Here is a 27,943-nt window from a genome sequence, read left to right on the forward strand (position 1 = left end):
TGTTCTAAATGTATAATAATATATACTTTTAACTTAATAGAATTTATGTTACACTTAATGTAAGAGAATAATAATAAATATTTATTTATTTTATTTTTCAAATGTAAACTGAACTTTATTGACTATAATGACTCCTTTTCCAGTCTTTGATTATTTAATTGTAAATAATTATTTGCATGCAATCAAAAACTATTTTTAATAATGCCAAAGAAGTATAACTTCTTACGCGCGTACTTAAGTACACGCACCCTTTTTTTTTTAAATTTATATGCCTTTTTTCTCTACTTAAGTTACCTATCATTCCCGAATGAAAATATCAAAACTAAGCAGTAGTAGTAGAGTTCCCTAAGTACAATGAGATTTAGAGTATACTACAGTATATGTCTTAAGAATCATAAAATTAAAACTATCTACGTGTTATAGCAACTTATGTTTTCATTAGATCCAGTAGATATTTCCATTCCAATAGCTGGTTTTGGTAAAAAAGTAAGTAATAAATACATATAAAAAAAAAAAATTGTTATGGATAGAACATTTACTTCTCTATAATTTTTTCACAATTAGAAAGCCATTTTTGAGGTACAAGTTTTTTATAATTCTGAATTTGCTTTATCTCATTGTATAAAGCAAGATCTATAATGCTAAACTGATTCCTAAAAACCCATTGAATATCATTACTTGCAAATAACTTTTTACACAAGATTTGTTTTTGAGCCTCCGATGCATTTTCAAGCAAATAGCAAGTATCCAGCAAATTTTCCATTTCAAAATCATTGTAACTGTATACAGCAGTGTTTGGGTACTGTTCACAAAGGTATCGTAAAATATTCACATTACCCCGAAGTGGTAACCCAAGAGATGAAATTTTTAGTTCTGTAGCACCTGAAAGGAATCAAAATTATTTATATTTAGACATTAAAGGGACTTGCAAAAAAAAAACCTAAAAGATTCAGAGAAGTTTTAAAAGTGCTTTATTTTTAACTAAAAACTGAAGCAACTATTAGGACTAATCTTTTTGTGTTGGCTATTCCATTTATTTAATGATGAAGGCTATTGCATGCCCTTAGTATATTGACTACTTCGTAAAATTATATTACTAGCGTAAAGTGTCAAGTAAAACATTATAGTAAAGCTAATGTTTCTTATGAATCATTGTATATAGACTTATTAATACAAAAAGAATATTTTTTTATTAAAGATATGGTACCACCATGGGACTTTTAGGTAGATATTGATGTCTTTTATAGCAATATTATATATATATTTTTTAGTTTTAAAAGAACTTCGCATCAAATTTATGTGCGTTTATGATGTGCATGTGTCATAACATGTGTGATACCATAGGGAACAACAGCTAATAAATATTATAACTTACTTTTTTTAAATATTATCCTTAAATTTACTCTGGGAGTATTGCTTCCTGCTGGTGGCATATTGATGTTTTTGAAAAATGCCTGAATTTTTTGAATTTTGTTAGCAAGGACCGAGGAATGAATGTGCCATGTATATTTTAAACCTGGATTTTTAGTTAACAAAGGTTTCAGAAACCATGGTAATTTATCTTGGTTTATAGTGATCACAACTTCATTCAGATGCTCCTGAAAAAAAAATTTAGTTTTATATGTAAATTATATGAGATAGCAGGCTACATAAATAGATGGATGTACTATCAATCTGTGTCCATCTTGATAGTAATAAAGTAGAAAATATCAAGAAACCAGTATCGTTACTAAGAGTATCTTGGTTTTGGTTCTTAAAATTACTAAATTATATTTGTTAAATAATAATTATTTAGATTAAATATTTTGAGATTTTGTAAGATAAAATATATTTTTTTGTTGTTGTAAATGATCACAATTTTAGTAAATTAAAGTTATAAAACTTTTGTTGTTCATTAAAGATTACCTTAATTGGTTTTAGTGCAACAATAGAATTGTCTTGTTTTATATTATCAAACTTGCAAGAAGATCTTATTATATTTATTTGATCATGAAGTTTATCCAACTTGTTTAGTAGTTGTTTTTGTCTTTCCTCAAGATCTAACATAGCTGTATGTGATGTATTCTGAAATAAGCAAGAGTTACCTTAAATTTTTGATTATATTGTTATTAAACAAAGTTCTCATTTAAAGGAGAAAACTATATGTACAAAGAAATCTACATAATATATCACTTGATATAATTTAGAATAATAATAATAGTCAAGTGGTGCTGCAACCCTATATGGATCTTGGCCTCAGATTTATTTTAAATGTATCCAGGTAATCAGCCATGCATGTCTGAAACATGTCATTGATTTTGGGGTTTGGGTCATGCCAGCTTCCTCATGATGTGTGTCTTCACTGTCGAAAAAAGTGCAATGGAAAAGGAAATTCCATTGGTGCACAGCTGTGATTTGAACACAACATCAGGGATGAAGGCTAAACTTAAGCCACTAGGCCACCTCTGGTCTTATATAATAAATATTATTTTATTGATTGAAACCTTGACTAATTGTATAACCTGGTCACATATTTTTATATCAATGTCATCTTTGGAAATTTCTTGCGTAGGATTCCTCATATTATACATGCAAGTTGGTAGATCTATACAACTATTCATTGGAACAATAGTTTTCATTAAATACATTGTCCGCGCCAGTCTGAAATTTGATGTACTATTTGGTAGTCTTGTTTAAAAAAAAAACATTTGGAACAGAGGATTGCTTCTTAAAAGGTGCGCTGATTTTGACTTAAAATAATATATAGATTGGGATTTTAGGTTATTTAGATTTCTATAACAACACACTTTTGTACATTAAATATAAAAGAAATAATACAGAGGACATCTTAGGGAGTTAAGAGAATCTACAGACAACAACTGAACATAATAAAAAAATCACCTTTCCTCTATTCAAGACTAATAATATAATATTTTCCCAATGCACTATTCCATATGCGACTGCGGGGCGCGGGCCGTCAAGACTTCAAGATTCAAGAGCACAGAACAATAGTAACAAAAGTTTTTTTTTAATAGAATCTCGCTGATGGTATTAGGGCCTTTTCACTGTTTAGCTCTGGCTGTTTTGACGAGCATAGCTCAGCAGAGTAGGGCTTTATCCCACGAGTAGCGCTAGGGCTTTATCCTGCGAGACTCAGACCTCGGCTAAGGTCGTCGCGGGGTGATCAATCGCCTGAAGGGCGTGATTAAAGCTTACTGGAGAGAGCGAAGTACGAAGTAGGGATAGGATCTCAGATCGATTAATCAAAGCGATTTCCCAGACCCAATAGATCGATTTTTTAAATCCATATGCAGTAGTGAATCGATTTAATAAATCGATGTGTAACCCTTGAAAATGGCTATGTGGTACCAGCTGCCCACTTAAGTACGTTCGAACCAATTCGAAATTCAAGAAAGAGCGAACCAGTTCTTAGAAGGCCGTCAACGCACTCGTGAGCCCTCTGGCATTGAGTGTCCATGGGCGACGGTATCACTTAACATCAGGTGAACCTTCTACAAGTTTGCCAAATTAAAAATCCAATACGTATTTGACGCACGGGATTCAAACTTAGCGCTAAGTCCCGTTTTTACACTTTTTAAAAAACCTATTTATTTAAAATACCGTCAACATTTTTTGTAAGTCTACAATGAAATATGGATATTAATTAAATGGACACTACATTTTAATCTTTTAAGATTATCATTGATTTACCACAACTTTTGTACCCAAAACAAAAGTTAAAAAAAAGAGAAAACTGAAACTTAAGTTGTATATAATTGTTTATTTATTTATTTAAAAATAAATCTTATAAAGCAAAATTCATTAACAGATTATAATAATTCATATATTACAATTATGCCGCAGGGTAACACAAGCTTGCAACATATTGACTCGATAAATGGGAAAAAGAAAATGGCTGCCATCTTCGGAAATAGCTTAACTTTTACGACGTGCGTCCGTTGAATGTATTTGTGTTATTTAGTGTCTGCCAAGTCGTATTTGCCATTAAAATATTTTTCTTCAACATAATACACAATTTGTCATATATTCTATTGTTTATAATTTAAGTGAAATTATTTTTTTCATTATCATAAAAATTCAATAAACCACAAGGTACAAAATCAACATGGCGGGTTAAAAACCAGCCAATAGGCGCTCTGAATGAAGCGTTTGAGAATTGCATGAATAGGTACCTACCTACCTATTCACATTTCGCGTCACGAAAAGCTTTTGGTGCCTTCTGTAAAATAAATAAAAATTACATTATGTATGTACTGTTAGCAGTGATCTTAAAAACTTGCGATTTAGACGTGGAAGTGTAAAATGACAGTAATTTTGTGATTTGTGACATTAGTTTTGTGCTAAGCGTCGTATGAGGCTGAGATTATGAATCCTTTGGATTTAGGATGAAGCTAAATAATATTGGTAACATTTTGTTTTTGTAAACAAGAATGTGTTTGCGATACACGTGCGAAATAGTGTTTAATTGACAGTTGTAACTAATGATGTCGGGGAGGGGGGCTAAAAAACGCGGGAGACCCCCAAAATCCGGCAATTTTGAAAAGAACAGGAAATTTCAATATCATTTATTAAAGAAACCCAAATATTTGCAAGCTCAAAATATTGGAACTGGATCATTGACGAGTACTCCATCTGCATCAAGAGCGTCATCGCCTCAAGGTAGTGATACTAGCAAACGTAGTACTCGAAAACAAAGAGGTGGGAAATCACACAAAAGTAGAAGAGGTGGTCTATCTAATGCTTATTCGAGAAGAGGATATAATCCTCATGCAGCAGATTATCATGAATCGGAATATCACTATGGATCTGATTTTGGAGATGAGTTTAGCGATAGATCAGAGCCTGAAGAGGAGCGAGTTAGCGAGAGTTCAGATGCTTCCGCGAGTGATGGTGCTGCTGGAAGTGATAGTGACTTCTCCGTTTGCTCTATTAACTCTGCAGCGGGAACTCCACGAAAATCAGTTTCGAATTTTAATAGAGTTCCTAGTCCTGATCCTCTATGGCTTCAGCAAGAACGTCAAATACCCAATTTAGTACTTCCAGCCTCATCTGATGACTTAATAATTCCTCATAGTTTAGTTTTGCAAGTGGTTGGTGTTTATGAGGTTTTACGCCACTTTAGACATCTTGTACGGTTATCACCTTTCAGATTAGAAGACTTGTGTGCTGCAGTTAGCTGTAATGAGCAAAGTACACTACTAACAGAAGTACATATAATGCTATTGAAAGCACTTTTACGGGAGGAAGATGCCCAACAAACTCATTATGGTCCTTTAGACCATAAAGATAGTGTAAATATAACACTGTTTCTATTAGATGTCATGACATGGCCAGAAGTTTTGAGAGCTTATGTGGATAGTGACAAATCATTTGATAAAAATATATCAAGAATTTTGAATTCTTGTGAATATCCTTTCACAACTGTTGAGGATCGTCTTGCTGTTCTGCAGTTTTTGTGTAATCAATTTCTTATCACTAATCCAGTTCGTGATGATTTGATCAATGAAGGTATATTTTTTATTTAATTAGATTCTATTATTTATATGATATAGACATTTTAATAAATATTGTTTTAAGAAGTGATTTGCCTAGCTTGCTGCATGCTCACAAGCATTATATTCTGGCATTTTATTGTAATTTAATATTTAAAACAGTTGGTTTTAAATATCCTAGCATTTTCAGTCTGCAATACTGAATACTATATTTTTGTTGCAGCACCTATACAATATGATGACCATTGTAGAGTATGTCACCGCCTAGGTGATTTATTGTGTTGTGAAACATGCCCAGCAGTATATCATCTTGAGTGTGTTGATCCTCCACTAGAAGATGTGCCTTCTGAAGACTGGCAATGTTCATTATGTAAACAACATAAAACTGTTGGTGTTACTGATTGTGTATCTGATGCTGAAAAACAAGGATTACTTTGTCGTCATGAACACCTAGGTTTTGATAGGCATGGTAGAAAATATTGGTTTATCTCGAGACGGATTTTTATGTAAGTAATGATAATAATGTATCGCCATTTTTCTTGTAATTGGTTTGAAATTAAGACATAATTGTATTAATAAAAATCCCATAATTTATTCATTCTAGTGAGGCTGAAAATAGTGATGTCTGGTATTACACAACAGGAGACCAGTTTCAAGAATTACTAAATATATTAGATTCTAAGGAAATGGAAGCTCCCCTTGTTCACGAATTACTTGAAATGAAGTCAGAGATTCTTCGTCAAATGGATATTACAGAAAAACTAACCAATCAAGCTAAAGGAAACAGAAAGTCATATTTAGAAGTACAGAATGCTACTATTCTTAAAAAGAAAATATCAAAAGAAACACATAAACAACAGCAAGGATTCAGTATTAATGATGATGACAAGGGGTCAGATTCACTTGTAAGTGATGGAGATATTGTACATGAAGTAACTGTGTCTAGTGAGGACAATGAAAAACATGAAGAAAATGAAACGTATAATCCTGATGAAAAAAGCACTAATAAAAATAAGTTAATAAAGAAAAATGAAGAAGGTAATCTTGTAATATATCTAGGTCTTAGGGATTGACTTGCCATAATGAAGCTTTCAATGGCAATTTTTGCTATGTGCAGCTGAAATATAAAGACATTCTAGAGTATTTTAGTGGTTGGAGAATATTTGTTTCACTTAGTTCCGAAGTGTATATAAATCATTATGGCAATTCACAATTAATTTTTTGTACTATTATGACATCTATAAGTAAGTAAAAATATGATGTCGAGTTCTCTTTTATCACAATTTTGCAGTATAAAAAAATAGTAAGATTCTTTTATGCATGTGTTTATTTATATCATATTTTCAGTATCTGAACGTCTTACAAGACAAAGATCAAATCAAATATCAAATGGAACATACTTATTTAAGCTTGGAAATGAAAATGTATTTAAGACGTATGTCAATCAATATACATGTAATCCATTAGCCCTAAATAAGCCCCAAAGAAATGAAGAGCGTGATAAGAAGAGATATATTTCACACAAATTTTCACTGTCATCAGGACAGGATTTCAAATGGATTGGTTTATTGAATGGTATGTAGAAATTGTATTCAAGTTGCAGTATATGTTTACTTTCTGATGTAGTACTTGTATGTATTTATAGATAAATTTTCCTTTTTACTTCAATTCTATAATTTTTCTATTTAACCATATATATATTTAACTATAAAAAGGTTCAATTCTATAATTATTGTTATATTGAATCTTGAACATTGTTTGTTCATTTAAATTACCAATAGCTTTTAATAATTAAAACATTTATTTTTATTTTAGCGACAAAGCCATTGCTAGTAGCAACATTGCGTCAAACACTTCTACACTTGGAGTCTAATATAGTAATACAATTCATGCATCCCAATTGGAGCCTCCTTAGGAAGCCCTGGGTGCAAGCTGTACAGCTCTGTCAAGCACCTAGAGACTTTGCAAGAGCACTTTGCGTGTTACAGGTAATGTTGTCATTTTCGCTTATAATAATATGTACATTGTTTTGGAAATAGAAATGGTTTTCAATTGAGGAGGTTGTATAATTTATTTTTAAAAAATTAAGTATACTAAAAAAATTATAGGCATGCATTAGAAGTGTGGTGTGGGTACCAGCATGGCACGAACAGCTGGGACATGTACGGCTAATGCGGACTACTGCGTTGGAGCGTGAAGAACGTAAGAAAATCGACAAGAGAGAGAAAAAAGAAAGGGACGAAGAAGAAGAACGCTACCGCACTGCATACAACTTTGTTAAATACTCCTTAGGTCTTCACAATCAGGTATTATAAAATATTTATTAAAAATAAATAAATATATTTTTTTTTTTGTTGACCATTTTGATATACATATTATTTATAGCTTAGTTTAAACATTTGGTTAAAATATGATTTATGTATCAGGTGTGGAAACAAAAAGGTGAAGAATATAGAATTCATGGACAGTGGGGTTGGCTCTGGAATTCATCTACTAGAAAGTTTAAAAAGCGATACAAATCTATAAAATTGGGCTTGAGCAATGGGCCTGCAAAAATAGCGGTTAGGGTAAGGGAAGGAAGCATCATTAAAGTGTTGGCAGTAGAACCTAAGACATATGATTACCTAACATCTGATGGATCTACTGATGAAGATGTTTTGGCAAAATGTAAGTAAATTTATCAATACATAACAATTCCTTTAGACAATTGTTTTAGTTTTGGTTTCTATACTACCTTGCTTACTTAATTTTATTTTTCTATTGAGACATTAACTAGTAATTCTCTTTTAGTACCCCCATCGATGAGAAACATGACATTGGAGAAGGATGTTGAGGATTTTGAAGAAATTAATGTAGAGAAAGCTCTAAGTTCCACAGTAAGACAGTACTACCCTAAAATTGCAAGGAAATCCAAATTAGATGATCTTTTGGCTCGGCGTACATATCTCAAGTTCATGGAGGAAAAAAAAATTGGAAACCTATTAGAGAAAGTTAAAAAAGAAGAAGAAGTAAGAAACGAAGAAGACAAGAGTATTGATATTGAAACTGAAGATTCAGAAACCGAAGTGACAAATATGTGTAATACAACCGATGATGATAACCAAGAAAATAATTCTATAAGTAGCGAAATAGCTACTCTGCGAGAGCAATATTTAGTATTAAGTGGAATTACCAAGCAGTACAATTGTTATTCCTTAGATTGTAGGAATGCTGAAACGGTCTTAAACCACACCGGATTAAAAGTAAACTGTTATTCACCTTTGTGTATTGAGAAAGCTAATTTATTAAATAAACTCCTGTCTTTGTTAAAAAGCAGTTCTGCCAACAACAAAGGTTTTGGTTTAAACTCACAGGAAAATAATAAAATGTCAATATTAGAGCAATATCTTCTCGGCAAAAGATCTAATTCAAATGAAAATATTTTGACTGATTTATTGTCTGCAGTTGCATGTGCCCAAGATTGTGACAATAGAAATACAGATTCCTTCATCAAGCGAAAGTCCAGTAGTGACTCTGAACCCAGCCTGAAAATGGAAAGAAGTGACTCCAATATTCCTTATGCTGATAGTATTCTTAAAAGTGAAAATACTTTAGATGAGTGTGCAGTTCCAGCTGTCGGCAATGAAATGGATATAGATATAGGCAATAATAACATTGATGAGAATGATGTGGAAATTGGACCTTTGAAGGAGCTTACGGAAAGTGATTGTCAGAATGCAGAAAGCGGCGACGATAAGTCTCGTCCTCCGATTCCCAAGTTAAAAATAACTAGAGGTAAGTCAGCGAAGTTAAATAAAGAAGCAAAAAATTATGAATGTTCCGTAAAGAGTGAAAAAACAGAAGACGTACCCAAGTACCGAGCTGCAATAAATAGACGATTCGGAGCAAAAAGCATTAAGAGGGAAGAAAAAGCAATCAAAGAAGAGAAGACTGAATGTGGAATCGTTAGAATTTATTCTACAGAAAAACCATGTGGAAAACTTTACCTGAAAAGAGTCCAAACTTCCGCAACTGAAAAGAAAAAGAAGAGGACGCCAGTGAAGTATCCACCTTGCTCATCGTTTCACACGAAAAGTAAAACGAAAACAATAATGGTCTTGCCTAACCATGAACTAAGGAAATTGAGTCGTCAAGGAGGTCACGCTACGGTGCACGGATTTAGCCATAGTGCTAAACCAAATCAGCTGGTTTGGCCGTATCCTTGTCCTAGGCCTCTTTTCAAAACCTGTTGGTTGTACAGAACGGTGAACCTCCAGTGGTTGGCCAGTGCTGCCCTGCAACTTAGAGTGATGTGGGCATGCCTGCGCTGGGACGACATGGCAGCCAAAGCTGCCACGGCTGACGGCAAGCACCAACTCACCACGGACACCGAAATCGTTTCCTTGGAGCTTTTGAAACATCGTCACGTCGGCCAATTTTCGGAAAGGACACAATATCTAAGACGTCGAGTCGTCATTCCCCTTGAACTTCCCAAAACCGTGCGTGAAGTGACGTCCATTCGCAGCGGCTTGAGGAAACGGAAACGAGCGGAATCCCCACAAAATACGGAACCTCAGGTCAGTTTGTTTCCTTTTTTGTTATATTTAATTTGTTTTTCATTTCATATAGTTAGTATATTTGTTTAGCAGACACGCTGAGCTTATCGAGACAAGATTATCCTTTAAAACTGGAACATTTAATTTGTTATCCTAAGGGTCTGTTTCACAATGTATGGATAAAGTACCAAATAGCTATGCAACACATTCATCGTACTCATTACTTATGATGGACTTTATGTGACGAATATCTGACAGTCGTAAAACGCAACAATAGTGTTTATCCTAATATAAATAAACAAGTAATAAATAGCTAATTTGGAACTTATCCGTACATTGTGAAACAGACCCTAAGTGTGTATGAAAAATTAAGTTGTTGAGGCTTATATTACCATAATTAATTTTGGATTCGTGGAAACCGTAGGTAACGGAAGAATGGGTAGACGAGGAAAAGTTGGAACTGTGGGAAGTGCGTCAATACGGCGAGCGTTCGGAGCGGATGACGCCAGTGACGCGCACCACCACGGGCAAGTTGCCCCTCAGGGGCAGAGTGCCCACACCTCCCCCCGCGCACGCGGCTGACATCAAGGACAAGATGGAGCAGCAGCTTCGCGAGCAACGCGCTGCCCACCAGCAGAAGAGGGCGCTCGAGTTGTCGCAGGGTATATAGATATTATCGCTTTTTATTGTTGCTTTGTTGGTCTGATCCCGAGGGGGATATTCCAAAATTATCAACCATAGTTTGCTTTTGCTTAATAAAGCCTTACTTATCAACTACATACTTCATAGAAAAATTATTTTTTAGATAAATCGAAGGGAACGCCCAACCACAATTCCGGGAAAAATACTTTGTCGACGCTATTGACTGCAAACACCCCTACGTCGGGCGGACAGAAGAATGTTATAGGAACTAGAAGAATCATAATGACTAAGGGGAGCGACGGGACGACACGCGTCATCAGTCAGCCCGTTCAAAGTGTGAAATTGTCCAGCGAATCACCTAAGCCGATGACTCCCTCCCAGAAGGAGGGCCCCCAAAAAGTTCAAATCATACGAGGGCCCGACGGCAAGATCACCGTCAAGGGTCTCCTGCCGGGGCAACAGTTGGTGCAGATGGCCGACGGCAAACTGCACGTCGTGATGGCGGGCCAGCAAGGCGGAACGGGGCAGTTGATCGCGGCCGCCTCGGGCAAGATTGACACGGAAAAATGCAAAAATTCCATCGAAAAAACTCCCAAAGTAAAGCCGGAGGAGACGAAACCGGTGCAACGAGTGCTGCAGCCTTCGCAGAGCGTGACCGGTCGTCACCTGGTAGTGCAGCCCGCGCAGCCGGTGGTCGGGCAAGCTTCGCAGCAGGTGATGGTGCCCTCGCAGCAAGTGGTGGTCCAACCCTCGCAGCAGCTGGTAGTGCAGGCGGGCAACGCGGGCGGCAGGGCGGCCGCCGCCGCCACGCCTCGCATGCAGGCCGTGCTGATGCAGGGACAGCTGGTGCAGCGCGCCGCCACCCCTCCTCGCGCACCCCCCGTCACCCCCATCCGCCCGCAGACGCCGCGCCCGCGCGCTCAGCAGATCGTCGTCAACAGCCCCGCCCTGGCCCAACAGCTCGCGACCGGCAAGGTGCAGCTGGCGACGGTCAACGGGCAGCAGGTGCTCATCCGGCACACGGGCAACAACCAAGCGCAGATAGTCGCCCACATAGGGCAGAGCCCCGTGCCCGCGCAGGCGGCTTCTCCGGCGGCCCCGGCGGTGCAGGCGGTGCAGGCTCTCACGCCGGCCCCCGCCCTCCAGCCCGTCTCGTCCGCGCCCCCCGCCCCGTCCTTGGTGAGGCCCCCGGCTCTGGTTCCCGCCACTTCCAACTCGCCCCAGCAGCTTACGGAGGATCAGATCATGGAAAAGAGGTTGCTCGCCGGACAACCGCCTGGAACTGTGATAAAGACTGTTACGGCTCAGGTGTGTTTTGTTGTTGAACAATTAAATAGATTTGTTATTAATTCTCAAAGACATTATACATTTAAATCTCATAAAATAATATCGTATAATAAAATTATAAATTTCGTTCCCAGGTGATGCAGACGAGCAGCGGTCCCAGTATAGTCCTGCAGGGACTTCACGGTTATTCCTTAACCCCCCAACAGTTGGGATTAGTGCAACATCAAGTCAAACAACAATTACTAAAAGGTAACAGGAAATGTAGCGTTTTTAAAATCTATAGTTTCTAGTAAAAATGAAAAAGACGACTAATTAAAATCTCCACTAAAAAATGTGATATTAATTGGGCCTTTATCTTCCAGCGCAAGAGTCTACCGGCAAGCAGGGAATGTTGGGTCCGCGCAAGATGTACCTGGCGGTGCAGCCCGCGCCCACAGCCCTCCCCGCGCAGCCCATGCAGACCATACAGCCCATCCAGCCCATCCACTCTCTCACGATACCCACTCCCGCGCACCAGGTAATTTATTATTATTAATACAGTCATGTCTCTGCAACTGTGAAAATCGACTTCAAGCAAATGCAACAGAACGAACTTGAAGACTATATTTGTTAAATTTGATAGAAATCCACAATTTTAATATTTAAATCGTATTTGTTAAATGCACAATTTTATATGCTTCCGAACAATACAAATAAACCATTACCGTAATATATCTAAATCTGATCAATACCAATTTCCGTTTGAAGAATTAAAATGGCGATATGATTTTCATAGGTGTAACGTAACATACACGCTGTACATATTTCTATAATTAATCGAATAATAAGATTTTTCACTATACATCTTTTGAATTCAGTTCTATGTTTATTAAAATCATATCTAATGTTAATTTGTAATCCAATTCTATGTTAGGTATATTAATAACGACGAAGACTTGTAAAATTCAGTTATTATTATATGGTTACTTAGCATGTATAGTTCACAGGATTAAACACAATACCATATTAATTTGATTTGAACGTAATATATGCTTGAAATATCAATTAATGTCTCTAAGAAGAAGGATTATTATTGAAATTTGTAAAAACTATTACACTATTTTTTAAAAGTTTTAAGTGCTATTTAAAATTAATATGAATATGGTTTTGTGGTCATACTTAGGAATTTCCTTCCAAATAGACTTCGTTTCGTATTTTTATGGATAAAATTGAAAGTACATAGTTATCCTAACGAAAAATGTAAAGATTTTTATAAGACTGGTTTAATATAGACTCTCATAAGCTTAGAAAGTAGGCAATGGACTGATTTGTTTGGACGATTTTATGGTCATATTTTATACCAAAGAAATAGGCTGAAAGTTTTACGTTATTTGCTTGAAATAAAAGCTGACATTCTGTCGTTTTCGCCGAATTATATTCGTAGTGTAATTAAAAATAATAAAACAATTTTTTATTATCAATTTATGTGGCTTTTGGGGCAAGTTGCAATATACTATGTTCTACATATTCTAAGTATGTAAATTGTGACGGTTGTAGTAAAAAAATTCTGTAAAAGTTGATATATTATTAAAATTTTCGCCTCAAAAGTAGAACAATTATTGCTAGCGTTAATTTACATTTAAACAGTATTATATCACTTTTATATCGAAGCATTTCGTATTTTACTGATCAACGAAAAGGGGCATTCTATTCCTGAATATTGTACAGGGGATGGGGTATCTAAATTATTTTGATTTTAATTACTTTTATGAAAACAAAATATTTTGCCATAATTCTTTAGATGTCCCATCCTTCTTAATTTACCGTCATATATTAAATATAAATAATGAAATCGTAGTAACTGAATTGCTCATACACCTCGTGAAATGTAAAATTGTAGTACTACATTGATATAACGGACAGTGCAATATAATCAGTAAAAAATAAAATAATATGAAAATTATTGACTTTCATTTGAATAGACCTTTATTGTTTGATAAAATTTCTGTTTTTATTATTGCTATTTTGTGGGGGTGTATGGGCAATCTTAGTCGATAACTTATGTAAGAAAAGATTTCATTATGTCACACATTGTAATTAACGTATTATAAATCAGTAAATCTATAAATGAAATTATCATATATTCCCACAAAACGTTTTTGTTTCTTATTTTTTGTTTTGTTTTTTATTTATGTTGGTAGTAGAAATATGATTTTGTATATATTCTAGGAGACAAATGAGGAAGATAGATTAAAGCGATCTTTAGTAAACGGTGAAGACAATGTCGCAGTGGCGGCAAGTAGCAAAGAAGCTGTGCCCTCGAAGCCTGAAGATATACTGGGAAATATTACTAAAACAGATATTGTTAACTCTCAAGATGAGACTCTAAATAATAAATTTATCCTCACTCCTGACTACATCCAACAGAGTAAGTGGCTTTATCAAGTTTTAATACCAGGTTGACACTCATAGCACTGTTACAAGTGTTAATGTAATGCAAGAAATTAAAAAAAAAAAATTGGTTGTTTGTAAAGTAGGTTTACGATCGAGATGTTTACGTGATAACGTCTTATTGGTGATAAGTTTTTGGGAAGTAAGGAATTAATGAAGATAACAATTTTTTCAAATTTTAAATTACATCTATCGTTTTATTCACACTTTTGATGATAAATTTCGGGTGTAAAATGACAAGTTTACTTATTCGACTATGATATACATTTTTCTTCTTACATTCACGGAATGACTGGCAGCGCTCGAGATGAGACGGGAGATCGGTCCGTCTCTCTCTCGTTATACCTGCGATCGCGCTCGTGAGGTTTTGGTGTGACACAAGTTTCTGAACATGTCACCCGACTAAAACGATTTTAAAGACGTTATCACGTCAAAACAGTAATGTCTACGTTACTTTGTTACTTATTGTTCAATTCTATATTGTCTATATTTTTAACTTCTAATTTACGTAATAAATTCGCAGCAATCAAAAGTGCCTTAAAGCAGGAGAACTTGAATCCTGAAATCGAGGAGAAACTACTGCAACTACAGCGGTACCAAGAGAAGCAGATGAAGCCTGAGATTGTGGAGCGCGAAGTGCGGGCCCTTCCACCTCCCGTCATCTCCCCCTCCCCTTCGCCCCCCGCGCCTGCACCCCGCCGCCGCCCCCCCATCCGGCACGACGATGACGACGAGTGGGTCGAGACGAGCCCGCGGAAGCGAGGTCGAGCGCGTCCACCCTCCCCGATCCCCAACCTCACTCCTCCCAACCCGACAGCGTCGCCCCGCGCCCCTCCGAGACACGTCCCCGTGCTAGCGCAGCCCCTTCACGCTCCCCCTACGCCGGCCCCTCCGACGCCTCCCAGAGCCCTGCCGGCCCCCAACCCCGCACCCCTCTCGGCCGCCGACGAGCGACGACGCACAGCGACGAACAACTCGCGCCTGCAAATGATACTGTTCAAACACAAGGAGATGCTTAAAAAAGATATAATCAAGAAGCGTGGGCTGTTGGAGAAGGAGCTCGGTGTTGAAATACAGGTGTTTATTTTTATTGCATTGACATTCATTTAAAAAAAAATACAGCGCCAACTCTTTATAACGTCTTTCGTTAAAAACTCTATAACGTAAAAATATGTTAAATCTATTTGGTTTAACCCAATATAATAATACATTAAATCTTCCCTCCCTGTAACGAATAAGAATGCTCGGTTGAAATTCGTTATAAAGAGTTTACACTGTACCAAGAGAGGCAGATATCGTTGCATTGTGTATTCTAGTGTAAACAGCTCTTAAAAGTAACCATTCTCTAACTTTTCATCCAAACATATTTATCTGATTATAAACTGTTTTAGAAGGAGTTATCCGCTGAATTGGCTTTACGAACTCGTGCCGAGAGAACTAAACAAGAAGAAGTCCGAGGCAAACGACGGACTACCTCGGTCAGTCGCGATGCAACTCCGAAAACTAAGAAGTCAGTCAAAAAAGAGAAACTCTTGTGTATATGTCGGACTCCATATGATAATACCAAGTAAGTGTTATTGATCGATGCCCATCACATAAAAATGTCCTGTTGTAATTTAAATCGGCTAATGTTAGCACTTATAAATAACCTGGCGCCACCAAACGGACAAACATGTAATTAAATATACAGATAATAATGAATTATGTAATTGACACATTACACAAAACTTAAAAAAACTATGCTAAATTAATGAATTAAAGAATATGTTTGAAACTATTTTCTTCTTAGAGTTCTAAAATTGATATTTCTTGCAGTTTCGATGAATACTTTTTTTTTCTGGCTTCACAGATATTATGACAATTTATTTTTATAATTATACGACATACCACAAACAATATAAACCAGATTTCCGATGTTTGACCAGACTTATATTAGAAAACAATTATGAATATCGTGGCCTCGTCGACCTAAGAATATTTAGATATTAATAATAATAATAAGTTATTTCTTGAAATTAACCTTTTTACAAATGATTCACACACTATTTATATACAAAGCATTAATATTTTACAAGGACCTTTTAAAAAAGGCTTCATCTAATTTTCTGCATTTCCTATTTATTATTTAGCCTCTATACCTCATACAATTTTGCAGGTTTTACGTGGGTTGTGAACACTGCAGTAACTGGTTCCACGGCGACTGTGTCGGCGTCACTGAAGAGATGAGTAAGACTATGGAGGAGTATGTGTGCTCCGAGTGCAGAAGGGCTGAAGAGACGCAAGAGCTCTACTGTCTCTGTCGGCAACCCTACGATAATTCACAGTAAGTTATTTCGACTAAACTATGTGTCATTTTGAGCACGTGCTATCAAAAACATAGCCTATTTTAACCTTCTTGAAAAAAGGAGGTAATTAGCGAACCTGTACGAGTATGTATGTTATGATTTTATAATATTATGATTACCTATTTGGGCTTCTATTTAAGGATTATCTATTTAAGTGTTTTGTTCACAATTTTTAAGGAAACTAAAAGATCATAATCATATTGAAATGTAGATCATGTATTTCTTTCAATTAGGTTAATTCCATCTTCAAGTTTCATCAAAATAGATTTTTTAGTTTTAAGATTTGAGACAGTATAGAAACTGTCAACATTTACATATATTTGAAATCAGTTTAGTTTTTCTAAGTAGCTTTTCTGTTACACAAATATTTACTATAATTACAAGTTTTATACAGTTATTTCGACTGGACCTAATATGATGTGTTTCGGTATTGTTAAATTCAAATATTAGCAAGAATTTTGAGAAAAAAAAACAATATTTTTTTTCCTACAAAACATACTGTAAGTCAATTTCTCGACAGTCATGAGAATTATGAGTTTCAATAATAAATCTAATTCACAGGTTTTACATATGCTGTGATCGATGTCAGGACTGGTTCCACGGCAGATGTGTCGGAATACTTCAGTCTGAAGCAGACAACATAGACGAATATATTTGTCCTAATTGTCAGAAAAATAATTCCGTCAACTTTGCAAATATGAAGGAACTCACCCCCAAAGATTATGAAAACTTGAAACGACTCATCAAACAAATTCACTTGCATAAGAATGCGTGGCCTTTCATGGAGCCGGTTGATCCTAGGGAAGCCCCGACGTATTATAAAATAATCAAGGAACCCATGGGTGAGCTGCTTTTGAATTTACTTAAACTAGTTAAGGGGTTAAACCCCTTAAGGACCTTAAATTTAAAATTTCAAAGCCTTTATTTCAACTAATACAAGAGGAAGTTTACAAATATATATATGTATATAAAAAAAGTTGTTTAAGGTTTTTAGGCACAGCCGGCAATCGCTGTCCTCGTCTGACAAATGATGTTACGCGCTAACTCTATTTCACTCTACCTTAAATATTTATTATATTTAACAGCCAGTAACCCTTATTTGCGGCCAGATTTAATTAAGCAACTTTATATGATAATTAATAGAAAAAAATTAGCTTCAATTTTACATATAATTAATAAAAATAGGTTATAAACGTATAAATTTATCGAAATCATACCTGTTTACACCTGGCTGCAAAGAGATGCGGGGCAGGTGCGCAACGGCAACCGTGATTTTTTAGAATCTTCATATTAATTACCGTGATGTAGACGTTATATATATATATTCTCTTAATTATAAATAAACATAAAAATTTGGTTTTAAACAAAAAGTCGATGAGCACACCAATCCTGCAGCGGGATCTCGTACTATTAAGCCTTTTGGCTCTGGTCATTGCGTCTTCCCAGTTGGTGATCCTTCGCAGATCTCCTATAGGACCTACCTACACTCAATTCAAATTATAAATTTGGCCTTTGTTCTTGAACTCTAAGTAGTTTTCAACAAAGCTTTAATTTGATTTATACAAAAGTAGTAGGTTTTTATGAGATTATAGTTAATTAGATGTATAGATTAAGCTTTTTAAATAATAAAAAAAACTAGTAAAGTCAAATATGCTATTCCAAACAAGTAACAATACTTAAATAGACCTAAAATATGGACTAATAATATCTCTATTTGCAGATCTTCAGACTGTGGAAAGGAAAGTGAATGACCAAACATATAGTACTTTGAGTGAATTTATTGGTGATATGACTAAAATATTTGACAATTGCCGATATTTCAATCCAAAGGATTCTGAATTTTATCGATGTGCCGAAGGACTAGAAGCATTTTTTGCACAAAAAATTAAATATTTTCGTGAAAAGTTATTTGAAACCACACAATGATAGAAGTGCTTGTGAATTAAACTAAGTGTGTACGAGATTGTGTCGGTTTATTTAGAGATGTATCTATTATTTTACTACTGTTTGTGATCTGTATCATCTGTAAATTGTAAAGTGAAGTGGAGGAGAAAATAAACTGTATAAATTATTTCTATAGATATATATTAAGATGTCAGCTTCATGTGAAGTATTTATTGTATTTATTAATGCTTATCACACGGACACTTCATAAGCTGACATGCACTTCTCGGAAGAATATTATGTACCTATATACTTTATGAAAAAAACATTATGTTAGCGATAACTTGACTTGAGTTACTTTGGTAGTAGTGCATAGCATAGGTAAACTTATTGTATGTAAGAAATAAATTTTTTATTAACATACACTAATTTTGTTTGATTTAACCACCAACAGAAGTAAGTTACTAGTATAGTACTGAATTATTTTATTGACAAAGTTGAATGGCTGCAAAAAAGAAAGCAGGCCGAGGTATTGCTATTAAACTATATAGATCAAGCTTAAAGTTGTTTCACACGACCATTTCGCTAACGATATGATGGGTACACGAAACTAAAAAAAATTGCTTGGATAGAAGCCAACTGCCTCGTTGCTCTATATTGTGCCTCAATTGTAGGCGACTAAATCGATGACTTAAGGCCGATTTACATTATCTTAGTGTTTAGGAGAGTATTTTAGTACAAGTTGAAAGGCAAGTTCTTTAGTGCGTTGCGAGTGAACGTTTACATTTCTTCCAGTAGAGTATCATTACAGCGCCACAATGAACGCGCAACGACGTCGGCAAATACGCTCTATTTTACGCAAAATACTAACTGTAGTTATGGAACAAATAGAAGACGAGATTTTATTCGAAATAAATAAACTAAATATAAATAATAAACAAAATAGCTTCTTTTGAGGCAGTGTATGCCGAATGCCTAGCCTGTTTGTTTTTGTATAAATTGTTTTTAACGTTCCACAAACATTCGAGAACAACATATTCAGACACAAATTTGATAGTTGTATCTTCCGACCATTTAGCCATCTTTAAAAATCAAAAAACACGCACGCGTTTCACGGCACTTATGCACTCTCCTAAAGATTTGACTACATTACGTGTTTACACACAACGAGCGAAGATCTCGGGGGGTGCGCGGGCGCGGGAGGGGTATCACTTGAAACAAAAATAAAAAGCGATTCTATTTGATTCAACTTGAAAGTCAAGTAGAACCGTACTAAAGCAAGTAGCGTTTACATGTTTCAACTAAAGTACTATCCTAAAGCACTCTGCTAAACACTAAGATAATGTAAATCGGCCTTTAAAACGAGTACTCTTTTTAGTAAAATTAATCGCATTTATTTATTCACCAAGTAACAATAATTATTTACTGGACTTATATTAAAATACGGTGACGCCACAACGTTTTGAAAAACTCATTATTTATAAAATGTTATGTAAATAAAATTGTTTATAATTTATGCCCAATATAAAGTATGGCTGTTCGTGGATTCATCCCGCGTTTCATACATCAATAAAAAATCGGTTGTCTGTAAAGTCGGTTGACTGACGATAGTTGAACGTACGGTCATAAGAAAATTTTAATTTTATTTGTTTGGTAGATATTTTGTATGGATATAGAGGTAAATGGAAATCACAATTGAATTGATCAAGTTACATATACGCATACATACAATTATGTCAATTTTTTAACGAACGAACGCGGAGGCCTCTTTGTCGCTCATTCCGTGCTCTCGTTTGCACTTCAAGCCTTAAATGGAACGCCTCAGAGCGAGGTAACGCCGCATGTTTTTTCATGTCCTGTTTTTTCGTGCGTGCAGCCGGATCCATCGAATTATAAGAGACGTCACGTCAAAAACGTGGTACTTGATCCGTTGTTTTATTTATAGGATAGGGTATTACAATAAAAGAAATACATTTTAATTAATAATATATTCACATCCTAGTCTTTGTATAATTTAAAATAAGTGTTAATACTTTTTAACACAAATGTATAAAATGTAGGTAATGGCACTAAACGTTTAATAAAAAGTCCGATACAAAACAGAAGGAGCGGCTAATAACGCGGCTTGCGTTATTATAAAACTGTTATACTATTCTTAAATTATATAGAAAATGTGTATATGGCCCATATGTGGCTAATGCTTCAAATAAAAATATTAATTTTAGTCTTGATTATTTAATGAAATTGTCCTATAAGACAATTTTTTTCGAACATCTGACTTTTGCGAAATTGGAATTAATTTTTAAAACCACTCATAATGTAAAGATATTTTAGAGTGTTCATATCTATAAGGTTGTGCCAAATAACTTTATATGAACTACTGTGATTATTTACAAGAAGCAATATTCTAAATCAGTCAAAATTACGTTCTCAATAGAACACAATAGTAAAAACTAAAAATCTAAACATAAACTTCATTCACTGCTAACTCTTGAATTCATACATTTTACGTATCTCTTATTATATCAATGTGCACATAAAAGTGCTTCCGAAGTCCATCCTTAGCACAAACGATCAAATTGCTAATGCAAATAGTAAATTAACTTCAATAGCGCTCTGTTGTATTGGAATTAACAATCGTTTCGAATAGAATTATTATTTTTCATGTCAAGGGGGGCCAAACGAGTCGATGAACACCCATGTAGTTGGTGCATTGTTGGCCTTTGAGGGTGTAGTATACCCGTCTTTTAACTAAGTTAATCGATTACTTTGATGGATTTGTGCTAAGGCCGCGGAATATTTGATTAGACGTACCTAATTGTAAAAACTGGTGTATAAAGCTGCACATAAAATAATACAAAAATAAACTGGATGGATAAAAAAGTAAAAAATAAGACTAAAAATATAAAAATACATTAGAGTAAGTACATTAGGTTTTAAAAATAAGCGAAAGAATATATTTACAAATTGTACTACAACTCGGAACATTCTTAAAATTACGTAATGGTACCTTAACTTTAACTTACACATTAAATTAACTATTTCATAAGTTGAACATTACTTATGATTGATATGTACAGTTAAGCCTAACTCTGCTTGTTCGATTGTCTCTATTGGTAGATGAAGAAAACATAATATCGTATGTAGATTTCGAAGATATATCTAAATAATATGAAATAAAAAAGATAGAATAAATACCGATTTAAAATGATACCAATGTTATTAGCCTTATTTTAATAAATTAATAAGATATTTAACGCGAATCAAATTTAAATCAAAAAGTTTTTCTTGAGGGTTTTCACTAATATATTGAAATTGTATGAAGAATAAAAGAGTTTTGGAATACGTCAAACACTGAACCAAAAAATCCTAGTCTCGAATCATTTAATTTCGTTTAGTGAAGTTTAAAGTCAATATGAACAAGCAGCGTTAACACTAAGGAATGGGCAGTGTTAGATATGAAGCGCGTGCGTCGCGTCACTGGCGTGTACGTGCGACGCGGCGGCGTCCTGTCATACGAACGAGGAGAAACCCGGCAAAGGCGCCCGAGATCTCGCCATATTGTTCATCACTATCTGACCCCCGTTTAGGCTCACCACTGCGCTGCCCTCGGGCTCCGAGTCCGTGTAACTGGAGTAGTTGCGAACGGGCCGTTGCCGCTTCCAAGATTGGCGTAACGTATCGTTCACGTTCGCGTAGTGATTGACGAACGAGTGAGGCTCCGACCTCACGCTCTCGTTTTCGCTTTCAGAGTTCTAGAAAATACAATTGTTATTAGTAATTAAATATAATTGGATAGTTTCGTAAGATTTAACGCGGAAATACTCGCTATTAGCTCACAACACGCTACTTGAAGCTCGAAAGATAGCGTTAGAAGAATCGAACTACGTGCTGGGGAGAAGCGTGACACATAACTTGTTATATTTACCGGAAAATCCGAACGTAGAGTACGGAAGAGAAAAGAACGAGTTAGTGTAAGCCCTTGGGGTTTAGACGACTGTGATCCTGATGGTTATTACCTGCGAGTCGGAGGAGCTCATCTCCGAAGGTTTCTCGGTGACGGAAGAGTCGTCTGGGTTCTCGTCGTATCCGCGGAGGCTTTCTTCGTCGCTGTGGTAGGCCACGGAGGCCGGGGAAGGTCGGGGAGGGGATTTTGCTAAAGCGGGGGCGGGAGGTGGCTTCCGACGAAGCGTTCCGGCTCCCAAGGCGGCGGCTGAAGCGCTGGATCCAGCCCTCGACCGGTACAAGTCCAAAGCGAGGGATCCCCGTTCCTCCGTCTCCCCGGCGAGTGACTCTTCCAGCGTTTTCTGCGCCTCCTCTGTGAGACCGATATAATTCCCTTGAATAGAGTAAACATTCCTCACAAGGTAGAATAACGGGAAAAACAAAACCGGATGGATGTTCGTCAAAGGGCTTAAGGTAAACAAACTATAACGAATGTGTAAGATGTTTAACAAAACAAATAAAACCATTTAATGAAAATTAAAGTATTAAAAAGGTAAATTGAACTCACTTTTGTATTTATAGCTTTTGCTTTTGACGCACAATATAGCTATGACCATAATGATGATGATAATGGAGGCTGCAGCAAGTGCCACCATAAACCAGGTGCGTCGGTAGAAAGGCCGATACTGCAGGTATCCGTACTCTAGGTACAATTTCGAAGGCGTCACTATCACCTAAAAACAATTATCTATAAAGGATCACAGATTTAAAGAACTAGACTAAAACCTGTCGAATTATCATACTTTGAAAATAAACTTTCAGGGACGTGTAAGCCTTGGCTTAACCTGACAAATTTCGATGATTTTTGAATTATCTAATGGTGCACAACCCTGACGCGCAACCAAGGCGGTGTTGCAAGCTTAAAACCCTGGCTAATGCACAGAGGGATTTGTCTATTTATATGGGGGGGTTCTTTTGTAAAACGTTACGATGCGGGGCGGGGATTGAATTACGCGTTATTGTTAATATTATTTTCGACTTTCCTTAGGTAATAAAGAGTCACTAGGTGGTCAAGAAACGTTTTACTATACTTGGGTACATAAAAACGTTACGGCGCGATACATGGGGGGGGGGGGGGGAAATAATCTCCAAAAATTGCGTGACGTAATACTGGAACGCTCCCTTAGACAGCATGTTTGATCACCTACTTACCAATACAGGGTGTTATAACACGGCTCTTGTTTTGTTTGTTAACATACCTTATCGCTATAAGTAGGGTTACTGATCCCATACATATTGTATGCGATCACCCGGAACGAATAGGCTGTTGAAGGAAGGAGGCTTTGGTACGATATCGTGAATTCTTCCAACATTCCGTTACTGGTACGCGTTATTGTCTCCCACCGCGTGTCATCTGAAACCGATTAAAATTATTGCAAATTACTCGAAAATTTTCAGCAATTGTAGAGAGCTAAGTAAATAATGTAGTAAACACTCGCTTTTATTTAATAACATTATAATTATTAAAAATAAAACAAGTTTTCAAAACTTGGATTAAAAATGTAGTTAATTTTACTCTCTTTACGCATCGTTCCTATATTATCTTAAAGTAGTTTCTAAACAGTATCAGTAGTATGCCCGCTGGTCGTGTACCGTTGTCAATTACCACCCAACATATTTTTATATGGCAACACAACGATTGCTCGGTCGGCTAGTATATATATATACTAGCCGACTATATATAATATAGAACTAAGATTGTTAAGGAAGACTTACATGCTTGCCAAGTTTCCTTTGCTGCATTGAAATTAAATTAACTTTTAATACTAGATTGTTACTAAAAATACACATTATCAACATTATAGTTATTTAAATATTCGAGACTTTGAATAAGTAGAAAGGTGCCACATGTACTATTAGTAAAAAAACAACATGACAGAAGCCAATAATTAAAAAATACCTTTCTTCCGTCCTTCAATATAGTATCCAAGAAGAGGTCCCCGACCGGAGGGGGCGTTGGTCCAGCGTAGATGTAAAGCTGCGGGGTCAGCCCGTAAGGCAAGGGCTCGTGGGGGCTCCGGAGACCCCGGCTGGGGCCCAGTACGAACTCGTGATTCCCCAGCTCCCCCAGCGCCAATAGTCACTGCTCGGACGGTGAACTTATATTCGACTTCTTCTTCTAAGCCCCCGACGGCCAGCCGGCGCTCAGAGACTTTCTGTTTTACTTGCTTGCTAAAACCTAAGAAAAATATATAATATATAAAGTTTATTAGGAATCATAACAATCAAATATACAGAATTTACAATTTTCTTAAGCTACATAGTAATAATAAAAGTAAATAAACAGAAAATTAAAACAAATTTTAGAAGTTTGGTCCCTGTGGCAGTGTTCTTTGAACGCTGGGTACAGAAAAACGTTACAGCGCGTTACATGGGGGGGGGGGGTCAATAATCTCCAAAAATTGCGTGACGTAATATTTGAACGCTCCCTTATTCATAATTATTAATTAAATAACAATTTCTATGTATTTATCATTTATATCAAAACAGTACCATTTTTAAGGGAAATCTGAAAAAAAACACATAATATACAAGCTTGTTCCAGACTTTACTTACGTTCATCCTGCTCGATAGTCTCGTACGTAACGAGATAAGAATGTATGAGTCCGTTTCGTCGTCGCGGTGCTTCCCACGACACCACCAGACTGTTCATGGTGATATCGCTGAAGGTGATATTTCGAGGCGCTGATGGTAGACCCTGATGTGTTCGTACCAATATCGCGTGTGAGCGCGGCCCATCGCCAGCTGGGTTAAATGCTAACACCTGTATAGGTAAATGGAATTCAAATTTACTAAAAATCTGAATGTTAATAGAGATTAATTCGTAAATAAATTCAATTACACTCTCTTAACTAAAGAACTCTTTCGTCTCTTTCTATCAAATTGTGATTACGCTATGTTGAAGAGAGAGAGTAAGAGTATTTGGTTGAAACGGTGCATTTTGACTTAAGTATTTTTTATCAATAATATTAAATATTTTCCTATTTTTCGGACTTTTGGTCCGTATCACTTTCGGGTTATTGCAAAGAAAAAAAGTGGCATATATATATATATTTTTGGGAAAGTTCAGTTAACCTCACCTGTATGCGATACTGAGTAAACTTATCAAGGAACACGAGTGAGTGGGAAGTAGCAGTAGCGGGAACGACTTCTATTTCTTCTTCAATGCGTCTTCCGGGCTCTGGTTCCTCGGGTGACTCCGTCATCAGATAAAAAATCTGGTGAAATTTTATTCTTTATAATTACCTTCTATTTTATAGTAAAATTCTAAATATTTGTCATACATTATATTATTTAATTTATTTTATTTTATTTTAAAAGGCACACTAACGAAACACATACAAACACTTACAGAGAACACATGACATAGAAAACAAGATACATGCATGTGCATCAATAACAAGTGTGCACAACATTTAAAGGGAAACATTATAATGATAAAAAGAAAACATATAATATGTTTAAGTTATTTTCTATTTTTTACTCTACAGTAATTGGACCCATTGTACTATTATTAATACAGATATATATCTCGAACATTATGACACTAGGCGGTACAATGGCACCCAATTTATTCTATATATCCCACCGAGGGGCTAATTCTTGTTTTTTTATTATTGACAAAATACAGAAGCTCATGGGTCTTTTAGTCTTCACAAGCGTGTCGCAAGAAGTGTGAAGTGTGATCATACTTCATAGAGTTTATACGTACGAAACAATTTAAAGCGGTTCTGCTCAAAAATACACTGGTCCTCTTCCTTTATCTATAGAAATTTCTTTATATATAGTCGTGGCTGAAACATGCATTAAAATTAAAGTTATTTATAAATTAATATACCTTATATCCAAGCAAATCCCCATTTTGCTGGTCAAGTAGCGGCGGGCGCCACACGAGACCGACCTCTGTGGGGGAAACGGGTTCCGCCGCGACTTCTTGTGGGGGTGCAGTGGGCACCGCTTCGCCCACCCACACGACAGCTGGGACCCCACCGGGTCCTAATCCTTGGGAATTCACGGCAAACACGCTGATCTCATAGTTACGGTCAACTGCTAGTTCAGTTAGAACAACTTCTTCGCTCTGTAACACGTAAACAACGCTCATTAAACTACTTACGTTTACTAAAATTTGTTCTTCTCAAACTTACCTTCTGTATATGGAGGTAATTTTTTTTAAGTTTGTCAACACTGGTATAAAACGAAAGGCTATATTACACACATACAAATTTATGTAAAAATTCAATGCCCATTTGATCTACAAATCTTATGCTGTCGTTAAACTGACAATATACCAACCACTTCATTGTGCAGAATGACGTATATTATAAGGATGTTTGGGTCTAAGACAAGGTGGTTTCCTCATGACATTTCTCTTCACCGTATGAGCGTCCATTGGTGCACAGATGAAGATTGCCAGATAAGCACCTATTATGTATCTGTATGTACTAACATAGATAAAAGAGATTCTATGCAAATTAGTTCTCTTAATAGTTTTCAACGCCCAAATATATAATACCTAGATAGTTTTAAAAATGATTTAAAGTATTTACCTTAATACCAGGCACCTCCTGTTTCATAGTATTTTGGAGCGTGGCTGTGAAGTCAGTGAGTGGCTGGTACAGAACCCGGTACCCTCCGGTCCGAGCATCACCACTCCAATGGGACTCTGGGAGCGGTGACCACTGAACGCGTACGCTGCTAGGTGTTATTGGTACTACACGTAGATTCTCTACGGCTTTACTTGGCGCTGGAATTAATATATACGTAAAATTATCTTAGATTTTTAATGAAGCTTAAATAATGCATGCATTCGAATAAATTACAAATTAGAATATCAACTTTTTTTTTTTTAATGGCTCTGGCACGATTTGTGCATTAGCCAGCGTCAAGTATAGGATTTTTTATAATTCGTGCTTGTCTTTAGAAATTCGACCGTGTCCTCCATGTACGGTTTAGGCACTCCCTCGGTACCGCACAACCCTCCCAAAGGCCGAGAACAAATTTAAATTAAATTAAAACTTGCCCTCGAACCGGGAATCGAACCCGGTACCCCTCACCTAGCTGCCACTTAATAAGACCGCTAGGCATTATTAAGTGTGTTATATTAATTAGGCCCCCAAATATCTACCTTTTTATATATATTAATGAAAACATAACAAGAAAGAAAACGCTAGATATTCTGAAAAACAAAATAGAAAGTAATATTGCAAACAGCAACTTACCGTCAATAGATGGCGCTATTAGGATAACTAAGATAATATATTTATAATCTAGAATTAATATCGTAATGGAATAATATACTAAAATAGGTTTATATATGTATATA

The 27,943-nt window shown here is 36.0% G+C and overlaps 3 protein-coding genes across 15 annotated transcripts in view; 1 reads left to right on the forward strand and 2 right to left on the reverse strand.

The window, feature by feature from the left end:
* Positions 1–517: 517 nt before the first annotated feature.
* On the reverse strand, positions 518–3,128 carry LOC125053255. Of its 5 annotated transcripts, none has more exons than XM_047654516.1 (5): positions 2,881–3,128; positions 2,484–2,640; positions 1,906–2,064; positions 1,376–1,598; positions 518–882 (listed from the first exon to the last, which is right to left on the reverse strand). In XM_047654516.1, exons 2-5 carry the CDS (start codon positions 2,625–2,627, stop codon positions 536–538), a joined length of 873 nt encoding a protein of 290 aa, XP_047510472.1. In that variant the 5' UTR covers positions 2,628–2,640; positions 2,881–3,128; the 3' UTR covers positions 518–535. The 5 variants fall into 5 exon arrangements, with proteins under 5 accessions (XP_047510472.1, XP_047510475.1, XP_047510474.1 ...); XM_047654519.1 differs by having other exon boundaries at positions 2,502–2,640; positions 2,881–3,125; XM_047654518.1 differs by lacking the exon at positions 2,881–3,128 and adding an exon at positions 2,787–2,807.
* Positions 3,129–3,886: 758 nt separating this feature from the next.
* Positions 3,887–19,040, forward strand: LOC125052925 (nucleosome-remodeling factor subunit NURF301). 2 transcript variants are annotated; one of them, XM_047654009.1, is made up of 18 exons: positions 3,887–5,508; positions 5,716–5,998; positions 6,097–6,530; positions 6,840–7,067; positions 7,308–7,480; positions 7,601–7,798; positions 7,919–8,159; positions 8,283–10,048; positions 10,452–10,689; positions 10,833–11,977; positions 12,091–12,205; positions 12,319–12,473; positions 14,165–14,363; positions 14,910–15,463; positions 15,778–15,953; positions 16,542–16,709; positions 17,293–17,573; positions 18,452–19,040. In XM_047654009.1, exons 1-18 carry the CDS (start codon positions 4,482–4,484, stop codon positions 18,655–18,657), a joined length of 7,587 nt encoding a protein of 2,528 aa, XP_047509965.1. In that variant the 5' UTR covers positions 3,887–4,481; the 3' UTR covers positions 18,658–19,040. The 2 variants fall into 2 exon arrangements, with proteins under 2 accessions (XP_047509965.1, XP_047509966.1); XM_047654010.1 differs by having other exon boundaries at positions 15,781–15,953.
* Positions 19,041–20,601: 1,561 nt separating this feature from the next.
* LOC125053002 (protein sidekick) overlaps positions 20,602–27,943 on the reverse strand; it is a 39,561-nt gene continuing 32,219 nt past the window's right edge. For 2 of the 8 annotated variants that reach the window (XM_047654156.1, XM_047654152.1), the window contains 10 exons: positions 27,168–27,364; positions 26,459–26,698; positions 25,701–25,838; positions 25,177–25,384; positions 24,521–24,799; positions 24,337–24,357; positions 23,820–23,974; positions 23,129–23,294; positions 22,635–22,954; positions 20,602–22,370 (listed from right to left, as the gene is read on the reverse strand). In XM_047654156.1, coding sequence (XP_047510112.1) covers positions 22,128–22,370; positions 22,635–22,954; positions 23,129–23,294; positions 23,820–23,974; positions 24,337–24,357; positions 24,521–24,799; positions 25,177–25,384; positions 25,701–25,838; positions 26,459–26,698; positions 27,168–27,364 — 1,967 coding nt within the window. In that variant the 3' untranslated portion in view covers positions 20,602–22,127. Of the gene's footprint in view, positions 22,371–22,543; positions 22,955–23,128; positions 23,295–23,819; positions 23,975–24,336; positions 24,358–24,520; positions 24,800–25,176; positions 25,385–25,700; positions 25,839–26,458; positions 26,699–27,167; positions 27,365–27,943 lie in introns of all 8 variants that reach the window. The other 6 variants (XM_047654158.1, XM_047654155.1, XM_047654157.1 and 3 more) reach the window with 4 other exon arrangements.

Source organism: Pieris napi, chromosome 10 (assembly GCF_905475465.1).
Source record: "Pieris napi chromosome 10, ilPieNapi1.2, whole genome shotgun sequence".
Classification (NCBI taxonomy): domain Eukaryota; kingdom Metazoa; phylum Arthropoda; class Insecta; order Lepidoptera; family Pieridae; genus Pieris; species Pieris napi.

What these genes read in the sequence shown, in the direction of transcription:
- LOC125053255 (XM_047654516.1), bottom strand. Translation starts at nt 2,627, where the DNA reads ATGTATTTAATGAAAACTATTGTTCCAATGAATAGTTGTATAGATCTA. An exon ending in AGGTTATACAATTAGTCAAG is followed by an intron (nt 2,065 to 2,483) that starts GTTTCAATCAAT and finishes TGCTTATTTCAG; the next exon opens with AATACATCACATACAGCTAT. An exon ending in TTGCACTAAAACCAATTAAG is followed by an intron (nt 1,599 to 1,905) that starts GTAATCTTTAAT and finishes TTTTTTTTTCAG; the next exon opens with GAGCATCTGAATGAAGTTGT.
- LOC125052925 (XM_047654009.1), top strand. Translation starts at nt 4,482, where the DNA reads ATGATGTCGGGGAGGGGGGCTAAAAAACGCGGGAGACCCCCAAAATCC. An exon ending in AATAAAGAAAAATGAAGAAG is followed by an intron (nt 6,531 to 6,839) that starts GTAATCTTGTAA and finishes TCATATTTTCAG; the next exon opens with TATCTGAACGTCTTACAAGA. An exon ending in GGCGCTCGAGTTGTCGCAGG is followed by an intron (nt 10,690 to 10,832) that starts GTATATAGATAT and finishes ATTATTTTTTAG; the next exon opens with ATAAATCGAAGGGAACGCCC.